General features: G+C 38.7%; 1 protein-coding gene across 1 annotated transcript in view; it reads left to right on the plus strand.

Annotated features, from left to right (window-relative positions):
• DEK (DEK proto-oncogene) overlaps positions 1 to 5,914 on the plus strand; it is a 17,440-nt gene extending 11,526 nt beyond the window's left edge. The window contains exons 9-11 of the mRNA XM_005420969.2: positions 1,914 to 2,062; positions 3,333 to 3,401; positions 4,337 to 5,914. Coding sequence (XP_005421026.2) covers positions 1,914 to 2,062; positions 3,333 to 3,401; positions 4,337 to 4,348 — 230 coding nt within the window. The 3' untranslated portion in view covers positions 4,349 to 5,914. The remainder of the gene's footprint in view (positions 1 to 1,913; positions 2,063 to 3,332; positions 3,402 to 4,336) is intronic.
• The last annotated feature ends 4,567 nt before the right edge of the window (positions 5,915 to 10,481 follow it).

Raw genomic sequence — 10,481 nt, forward strand, 5'->3', positions numbered from 1 at the left:
AGCTTGATACAAGTTTTTTGTTAACGTAGAAATTGTTTTCTCCGTGCATCCTGTTGCAGTTGATTTTCTTATATCTAAGGATGGGCATAAAGGATATACAGACACTGAGTTTGTTAATAACTCCGTAAAGATTGCAGTAGTGAGGGTGGGGACTGCGTTGTCTTGCCAAGCAGGTTTGCCGAAAAGGGCCTGGCCAGGGGCAGATGGTTCTTGCAGACAGCTGATGGAGGCCATTCAGCAGTGGGCACTCCTGATAAGGAACACTGACAGCACTCAGGGCTCTTGCTGCAAGCATGGGGCCGGTGGCTCAGGGAAGTGACTGGCACCCTTTTCTGTACCTGTGAGCTGGCCTTGGCAGCAGTGTCCAGCTGTGGGCTCCCTGGAGCAAGACAGGCATGGACATCATGGAGCGAGTCCAGTGGAAGGGCACCAAGATGGTGAGGGGGCTGGAGCACAGGGTGGAGGAGGGAAGGCAGAGAGAGCTGGACCCCTTCAGCCTGCAGAAGAGATGGATGAAAGGGGATCATCCTGCAGCCTGCAACTCCCAAATTGGGAGCGTATGGGGAAGGCAGGGCCAGGCCCTGCTTGGAGGTGCACAGGGAGGGGATGGGAGGCAATAGGCCCAAGTTGCCACCAGGGACTCTGTAGTTATTTGTTTGGGGAAGAAACTTCACCATGTGGGTGGTCACAGAAATGGGGCCTGGGGGAGCAGTGGCATCCTCATTGGTGGAGATATTTGGACATGAGCCTGGCAGGGGCCCAAGTAACCAGCTCCATGCTGGCCCTGTTCCAAATAGCAGCTTTGGTACCAGATGATCTCCAGAGGTCCTTTCCCACCCTAAATTCTCTGACACTCTGCGATAGCAGCCAGGTTTGTCACAGTTGTACTCTGAGTTACTGGTGCAGATTATATCCATCCTGCAAAAGTACTTCCTTTAATGCTGCCACTGGCATATACATGCTACAGCACAAGCATCAGGTCACATTAGTTACCCTTCTTGTCAGTGCTTTGCTGAAAGGTGCAGATGAGCTCTTGAACATAGAATTAAGCTAAATTTCTTTCATAGCCTTGCTTCTCAGCAGAGTAACTGGCCTGTGCTGAACTTGGTGTATTTTCAGTTTGATTTCTAAATATGGCTGTGTTGTGTGTATACCTTATTTTGTCATCAGCATATATATATATATACACACAAATGTTATATATTTGTTTGTCCTATAAGTTATGTAATATATTTGTAATTTCTTATTTACTCCTCCTGCATTTCTGTTTCCAGTTCAAGTAGGTCATTCTGTAAAGTCATTATCGAGTTTGTTTGGCATCTGCTCTGAATTTTGTCTTGTTGGCAGTAGAGGAACTGAGTGGATGTTGGAGTCATTCATTCTAATTCATTTTCTGCTGGAAAAGATTGTAGGAGTGTTCTGTGCCCCTTCACTTAATTTCATTTACAAAGTTCTCCCTATTCTCTTCTCATGGTGCCTTCTGATAGCAAGTTTGCAAAATGACATTGCAAAATTACAAGAGCCTAGTGTGCAACACTGCTAGGGGAACAGAAGAAATATAAACTCCTTTTTAAAGGAAGTAATTACTTTTTATTTTCTTAGGGCCATAATACCTGAAATAGAATAATTGTAATAACTCTTTTTCATTAGTTTGATAGATGAAATTAGTCCCATACTTCTTAGAGTTCTTGTTGATTTGTAAACTGATGGTTCATCAATAATTACACAAATTCATAAATAAATGTACTGATGACATTAGCTTTGTTTTTAAATGGATAGTCTAGCAAGATGTCTGTTTTAAAGGAAAACATCTGGATTGGATGTTTGTTGAAAGTTCTGATGGCTTCTGTTTTTACGGCAGAAAACAAACAAACTGAAAACCTGTTACAATGCAATTTGTTCTTCATATTTAGAAAGTGAGTCTGAGGATAGTTCAGATGATGAACCTTTAATTAAAAAACTGAAGAAACCACCTACAGATGAAGAACTGAAGGAAACCGTCAAGAATTTGTTGGCCAATGCAAATTTGGAGGAGGTTACTATGAAACAAATCTGCAAGGAAGTAAGTACAATTTTGCATTCTCTTCATAGGTAGTGGATTGTTTGTGAACTGACTTTTATCATCATTTCAGAAATGGAGGCTTGTACTGTTCTGTTGTTGTTGCAAAACTAAATCGTTTTGCATTGGTTTATTTACTTGCTGATAGCTATAAAAATGAGAGCTTTAGTCTTTAGACATGCAACACTGATGTCAGCATTAAAAGGGAAATATTAAAATTAGCTACCTGGGATGTAGCAGTATTACCTCCAAAGCAAGTGCCATGTGTGACAGTGCAAATATCTGACATGTTTAGACAGTGCAGCAGCTTTGCTGCTGTCCATAGAGGAGGGCTGTCCCCTGTGCTCTGTACATTTCTGCTGCTCACCTTGCACACTCATTCTTCATATGTTCTCTTTATAAGTCCATTCAGCTGTCTCCTATCAGAATAGTTCTCAGCTGAGTTAGTGAGTTGAATCAATTCAGCAAGAAATCCATTAGTTGTCAGAACAGGTGGGAACCATGTGGCCAGAAAAGGGAAGGGTGGGGAAAAGTGACCAAAACACAAACAATACCCTTACCTTTATATTTTCCGGTCAACTCACATGTTTAATTTTCCTGGGAATTTCAAGATGTTGTCCTGAGAAAACTAAACCAGAAGTTATGAGAAAACTGTATGTAACTTTTTTTCATATTTATAGTCATTCTAGAAGTCTGAAATTTGGTATGCTGAAGTAAAATACTCTGAATTGGTTGTCAGTGTTGGCATCTGGTTTTTGTTTGTTTGTTCCTCTCCCACCCTGTTAATGAAAGAGTAGTTGTACAGTAGCACTCAAATGTTTTGACTCTTCTGTTAGTCTCTTGAAAGGATCACAGTTTTACTTATAAATAAGCCTTGGTATTTGATAATTTTTCATTAATTGTTTGGCTTCCTACACTAATGCAAGCTATCTGACTACTTAAGAGAGCATTTAGAACAAAAATTGGAGAATTCTTACTTGTGTGACATGACAAGCTAGACATTTCAGTTTGTAAATGTGAAAAATTATAGTACCAGTTTAGTCAGTGACCCAACATAAACGAGTACATGCATTTAAATATTTGTGTGGTCAAAATAAGGACAGGAAAATAAGCTTGTGTCTTCCCTTAATTAACAGAGGGCATTTTGGCAGTTGTAGTACTAGAGGCACCAACATGTTTTTTTGCCCTAATTTCATTTAAGCTTCTTCTACTCATACCATCTATTGAATTAAAGTAAGTGGAGGTTTATGCTTTTGTTTTGTTTTTTCTTTAGGTGTATGAAAAATATCCTAGTTATGACTTATCTGACAGAAAAGACTTCATTAAAAAAACAGTCAAAGAGGTAAAGACTTCATCATTTAGAAAATACTCTGGGTTGGGGTGGGGTTTTTTTCCTTCAGCTTGGCATGGCATCCTCTTACAGCCATTTTAATAGCTTCTTGTATAATATTGAAAGTTTAGTGCTCACCTAATCCTTTGATGTTTGGTTAGGGGTTTTTTCCCCCCTTTAAAAAAATAATTGCTTCAGATTTTCTTAGCATGCCACTACTACTCTTATGCATTTCTTTGGGAAGCATAACTAGAATTAAGGTTATCATAATTTTTAATGACTTGTACTCCGAAAGCTCTGAATTTGCTTTAAATTACAACCTTGGCTATGAGATGCACTCTTAATTCAGGCACTGGCCACATGCGTTCATAGATAACAACGCATGAGGTTGTACAAGCTCAGCAGACCGGTCAGCTAAGGCAAAAGAGAATAAAGACAGGTAGCTTTTCTCTATCCTGGTGGTACAGTTATGGTAACTGGTGGTACAGTTACGATGATGTTGCCTTTGAGTTTGCTGTGCTGAAGATCAGGCCTTATCTACTGTACTTATGATAGAGCGTTTGTCCAATCTGAGTTTTGTAATTTGTAAAAAAATCAGGTTTCAGTACTTTTGCTTGCCCTGAAACTAAAAATGGAACTGTAGAAGTGAGGTTCATGTAGTGTAGTCAAATAAAGGAATTTCATTTTCTTGTGGCTTCACTCGGAGATGTTGATACATAACTGTCTAGAATTGCTGTGTCTATGTCTTGTGCATAGACAAGCATGATAGTGTCCTGCGTCATTATCAACAAAGGCATAAGAGAGCAATTTGTCTGCTCTAGGGATGTTTTTGGGTTTTTTGTGATAGCAAGAGGAGAGTGTATTTTCATGATAATTTGATACAAAAGGAGATGTTACATGTGATTGCATTGAAGAAACGGAGAAAACTAATGCACTTCTCTTTTCAGTTGATTTCATGATCTGATTTGACTGTGGGAAATGAAGATTCCTGGGTTTTTGTTTCCATGGATTTGAAGATCTGATAGGCACCAGCAAAAGGAATGTGTCTTACCCTTGTATTTTTAGTCAGATATAATTCTGCTGATCTAATGTTAAGAGTGTTAATGTAAATTGCTTTGTGTGGGTTTTTTTTGTTGTTAAACAGAACTGCATTTGATGCAATTTTTAGTTGAACATACTTAAGTTTCATGCATGGCAATAAATGTTCCCTTTTTATAGTTTTGTACATTTTGAATTGCATTGTATAACTAGATTCATTAGATTCATCATAGCTTTTTAGCGTGGATTACCAGTGTACAGGAGATTTTAAAATCTACTAAGATGAAAGCTGCTTATCTACACATATACATGCAGAGACTGGAATATTGCAGTATTGGTTACAAAGATATTTTGAATACATATTAATTCTGAAAATAAGAAGAGTTAGTCACATATTAATCTCTTTTATATTCTGATACATTCTACAGATACAGAATTATTCTGAACCTAGATTACAGTCTTGGATGTGTAGGCACTGAAAGAACTCTCACAGCATGGTAACTAATTGGCATATAGATGTTATTTTTGTACTTTCAAAAGGCTTTTTCTTGTGTATATAAAGTTATTTCAAATTTCTTTTGTGCAAATCAGTTTTTTAATCTTGTTATCTTTGAATTTATGACATGAAATGTCAGTGTTCAGCAGTGAGGCCGTGATAACAGGTGGTGTGCAGAAGTTTCATGAAAATGAGCTAAGGTTTCATGATATTTGTCTCATCTTACCTTGTACAAAAACTAAACTGTAGGTTTATACCTGTAGTTTAACTTCATACAGAGACTACAGACATTGTTTTAATGTCTTGGATGTAGTAAATAAAATCCCTCCAAAGGCAATAGGAAAATTTCCAGCATCTCACAAGTGGGTATCCAAGATATACAGCTGGAGGCTTGATAGCTTTGGAAATCCACAGTAGGGCTTCCAAATCGGATAGCACTGATGTGAACGTGTGTTTAACCTCTCTTCTGTGTGGGAAAGCTTTTCTGAACCTGAGCTTCATTGTCTCAGCATGAGCAATGGTACCTGTAAGCCTGCCGTCTTTAACTGTGGCTGGCAGCTTTTAGGATCAAAGCAAACTCTGTCCATAAGTTTTTGATTAGGTTTTCTCCGTACACCTTGTTTCTAATATGGGAAGTCCTACACTTAAAATCATGAAACTAAGAGCTGCCAAAGTGTGGGCTGCCATTCACACCGTGAGCACAGAATCCCTCTGACTAGTATTGCTAGAAAGACAAAGTGTATTTTTTTGAATTTTATTATTGTACAGTTGAGAAATAAGGGTTCATAAATTATCTAAATTCCAAAAATGTTCAGCCAGTTAGACTGTTGATCTTACACAGACTTTTGAATTTCTTTGCGTGTAATCATTTATAATAAGGCTGAATGTAATGGGGATTTTTTGTATTCAATAAATGTCTTTCACAAAAATGTAAATCAGTTTTAATCTAACATTTGCTTACATGTATAGTAAAAAAAAACCTATACAGGAACATGGTTGGTTGTCTTTATCTTATCTGCTAGAAAATATTGGCTTTTCTAGTTTAGAAGACACTATTGCTGAAATGTATGTCCTTGCACCAGAATTTTATATCTTCTGTGAGGTTGGTTTGTGTTTTGTTTTGATTTTTTGTGGGTTTTTGTCTGTCTCAACGAAAAGAACACTTTTTAATTTGCAATTTAAAACATCAAAAAATTTCCAAGTCAGTCTTAGGAGCAGAAAGTTACTTGTATTAAGTGTTGGTGTTTTACAAATACTTGAACTGCCTCTTGATTTTTATCTAAATGTACTAGCCAGTTTTAATTATATGGGTCAGGAAGTGTTTTTACAATTCACAACTCTAAAGTATAAATATTTTTTTAATAATTTAAATTCTAATGAAAACTTAGAAAACGATAGCATACTTCTATTTATTGTATTTATGCAATAGTTGCCACTTTGAAATTGCACAGATGGAATGGAAATGAACTTGACATTCTTCAAATGCTTTGTTTAAATCTCTTAGCAACTCAGTGTTAGTCCTCAGCGGAGAAGAGGACTGCCTGTTTCCTTGCTAATCCATCCCAGTCTTGCTGCAGCTGATACAGGATTCCAGTTCTTTCTGCAGCTGGGAGAAAGGCTGCAAGATAGTGCTAAAAGGTGAATAAAATATCCCGATGCTGTTGGATTAGAAGCACATCTGATCAAGGATCTAAATCCTGTTCAGACTTTCATAAAAGTAGAAATGGGTTAACTGGATAAAAGATAACTGAATAAATTGTTCAAGTGTGTGCCTTCCAGGTGCTTAAGGTAATGCCCTGACCATTATTCTCAAGAGAAAAACACTCCTAACCATCTTGATTTGATTACTTCTAGCATAATTCCTACAATCCAGTGTGTTGGTTCCTCTTTTTGGTTAGGCTTTTGGTATTCAGTATTTTGGTTGGTGACTAGCAAAACCACAGGTTAATCTGAATGATTTGCTGGTGTAAACAGCCGTTCTTACAAGTACTTGTGGCAACAGTGTATGGGGCCTGCAGGAGAAGGAAGATGGAGAGGGCTAGGTGGGAAGGAGATCAGCAATTTGGAGTGAAAAGAGGTTACATGCATTTAGAGTTACGTGGTAACCCATGGTATAGTGGTCAGGCATGCCTAACCAAGATGAAATTACAAAGACACAGCTGTAAATTCAATCCCTCTTTTTTCCAAAAGCTCTAGACTAACAGCCTTCTTGGACCTGAGCAGGCTGTTTATAGGGTTTGTAGTCTTTCTATGTTATCCTGTTACAAGGCACATGACAAAGCAAGATCTAAGAATTGTCTGAATTTATATTAGCCACTGCTAAGCTGTGCTTGAAAATAACCTTTTTGGAGGCCAGTACTTAATCTGGAGAAATAAAGCCCCTGGCTGTCAGCACAGTGATTCAAGTAAAGTTTATTATTAGCTCTTCTGTTTCAGAGAGGGTGGCTCATGACCACTTGGGCAGATCTAATCTTCCTTGTTTCCAAATCAGAAAGTTGACTATAATAGAGTAGCTTAAACTGGACTAGATGAAAACATCCCTGAAATTACTTCTGGTGGTTTTTATTTAGGGAGAAGAACGGAAAAATCTATAAGATACCAGAATACTGTCTAAAAACTTGCAGTAAGAAATGTAGTAAAATCAATACTCTAGTTGCTGAGAAAAGAAACATCTTGAATGCTGATAAATGTGTTGTTTTCCTTCTGCAAAGAAATATTTCTTCTGCCTTTGGACTCAGAAGTATTTATTAAAGCAAGATGCTGGAAATTACAGCTCTAAAGGTTTATTCTTGACTTGCAGAAGAAAGGGGCTGACAGGCATCTCATAGAGGTTAACAGAAGCAGAAGCAGCATCCTTCTTTCTGGGACAGAGTATCTCCACTGAACAGGGGGAGTTGGGACTGGGTTGTCTTGCCAAGCAGGTTTGCCGAAAAGGGCCTGGCCAGGGGCAGATGGTTCTTGCAGACAGCTGATGGAGGCCATTCAGCAGTGGGCACTCCTGATAAGGAACACTGACAGCACTCAGGGCTCTTGCTGCAAGCATGGGGCCGGTGGCTCAGGGAAGTGACTGGCACCCTGTCCTGCACCTGTGAGCTGGCCTTGGCAGCAGTGTCCAGCTGTGGGCTCCCTGGAGCAAGACAGGCATGGACATCATGGAGCAAGTGCAGTGGAAGGGCACCAAGATGGTGAGGGGGCTAGAGCACAGGGTGGAGGAGGGAAGGCAGAGAGAGCTGGGCCCCTTCAGCCTGCAGAAGAGATGGATGAAGGGAGATCATCCAGCAGCCTGCAACTCCCAAATTGGGAGCGTATGGGGAAGGCAGGGTCAGGCTCTGCTTTGGAGGTGCACAGGGAGGGGATGGGAGGCAACAGGCCCAAGTTGCCACCAGGGACTCTGTAGTTATTTGTTTGGGGAAGAAACTTCACCATGTGAGTGGTCACAGAAACGGGGCCTGGGGGAGTAGTGGAATCCTCATTGGTGGAGATATTTGGACATGAGCCTGGCAGGGGCCCAAGTAACTAGCTCCATGCTGGCCCTGTTCCAAATAGCAGCTTTGGTACCAGATGATCTCCAGAGTTTCTGGGTGTAAGAGGATGGCAGTATGATGTAAATTGCCCTGCCCTTTCACCTGACCTCATTCACTGGACTGCACAATTTCACTTACTTCTGACCTAAGTGTTAGACAACTGGGCCAAAAGGAAAAACATACCCTCTGGGGTTTTTTTTTTTGAAGGATTTTAATTTTTATAGGGAGTATGATGTAATCTGCTGAGTATACATTATGTTAAAAAACAGCATTTCATTTCTATTTAGCTTGTTTTTCTTAGAATGAAGCTATCGTTTTTCAAAAGCATTATCAAGTGTAATGAGTTGGCAGTTGGAGAACAATCCTCAGGGTACAAACTTTGAACTGCTAACCACGTATGACAGGGTTAGGGGAAAGCAGTGAATCTTGCCCCCAGTAATGCTTTCACTGGTTCAGACCTACATGTGGGTGAAATAAACTTTCAATGCAGTAAGGTATTTTTCACTTAAGGCAGCTGCAGTCAGACTTAAACTGAATGAACAGCTGACATCCCTTTCAGGAAGAACAATGTAGATAAGTGTTACTAGAATCCGTCATGGTTTGTATTTTAAAAATTTTTAGTATGTAGTCAGGCTTGCATATGCTTATAGTGGTCTGTGCTAGTAGGAAACTTTCAGGACCATAATCCTATAGCGTTCACACTACACCTACTCCATGAAAAGCATTAAATAGTTATTTGTTAATATTTGAAGGTTATGGGCCATGCTTCTCAACAATTATTACTAACTTAAATTTCCTCTGGTCTAAGGAAAATAATCTAACACAAGCTTATGAGTTGCTTTGTAAAACTTGGAGGCAAAAGACAGTGACTATAGTATTGTCCAAAGAATAGCAGTTAGGACTTAGAGCTCAGAGAAGGCTGTAAAGCTGCACTTTTGAGGAAGTGTCTAGCTGTAAGAATATACCAAAATGAAATCTTAATAAAAAATGTAATAAAAAAGTAGGCTTAGCTACTAGTTAAATTTAAAGGAAAAAAAAAAAACCAACAACCACAACAGGGGCATCCCGTGGATACTTTCCAGTTTTATTCTGCTGGCATAACATAGTCACACAGAAGAACTGAAGTGTAACAGGTCATGCTCTGCATTCAAATCTTTTTAATAACATTTAAACAAACCTACTCAAAGAAAACATTCCCCAGTTCTTTATTTGAGGGAATAAATTAAACACAAAATTAAAAACACATACATGCTTGAAATAAATTTTAATATAGATATTAAAAAAATGTTGGGCAACATTGAAGAATGAAGTCTCAGAACCAGCCTGATGTTCTTACATATTTCAAATGAACGTAAATTATAATGGAACATACTTATTTACTCCTCAAACTTCAGTGCAGCACAAAACAGTTTTAAGTGCCCTGGCACCAAAACAATATACAAATAATTAGTAGACTAGGTCACTGGTAAATTTACCATTTGTTATCAGTTTTTCTAATGCTGTAAGCGTGCATCATCTAAAGCCAAATGTGATAGTATTTCTTCATGTCCATCTCTCTTCTCTCAAATACAGCGTTTATCTAGCTGCAAAGATGTAGCCAAATTGAAAACCCCAAGTACAAATTAACAGAATGACATCAAGCATGTTCATACCAACTTTGGACTGGAGAAATGGATGCTGAGCTAAACTTTCCAGACCATTCCTACCTGAAATGTGACATGTTTGTATCTGTTAATAAGCTGACTGAAGTTTTTAAGCATGGTTAGCTAAAGCAGCCATTGAATATAAGGTTTTGGGCTTGTAGTAATTAGCTTTTATTCCCACCACCAGAAGCTCCTCTCCTAATAATTTGTCATACATGATAAAGTGGGAAAGAAACTTGGAACTCAAACAAACATACATAGCTCTCAATCTTTGCTAGTTATGCCATAAGTTGGCCTGTAATATATGAAATTAACAAAGTGCAAAAGACTGCCAAAAGCAAAATTTCATGTCCTGATTGTTTTTTATCATCAGAAGGCTTTGTCTTGCTTC

Source organism: Geospiza fortis, unplaced genomic scaffold (genome assembly GCF_000277835.1).
Source record: "Geospiza fortis unplaced genomic scaffold, GeoFor_1.0 scaffold104, whole genome shotgun sequence".
Classification (NCBI taxonomy): Eukaryota; Metazoa; Chordata; class Aves; order Passeriformes; family Thraupidae; genus Geospiza; species Geospiza fortis.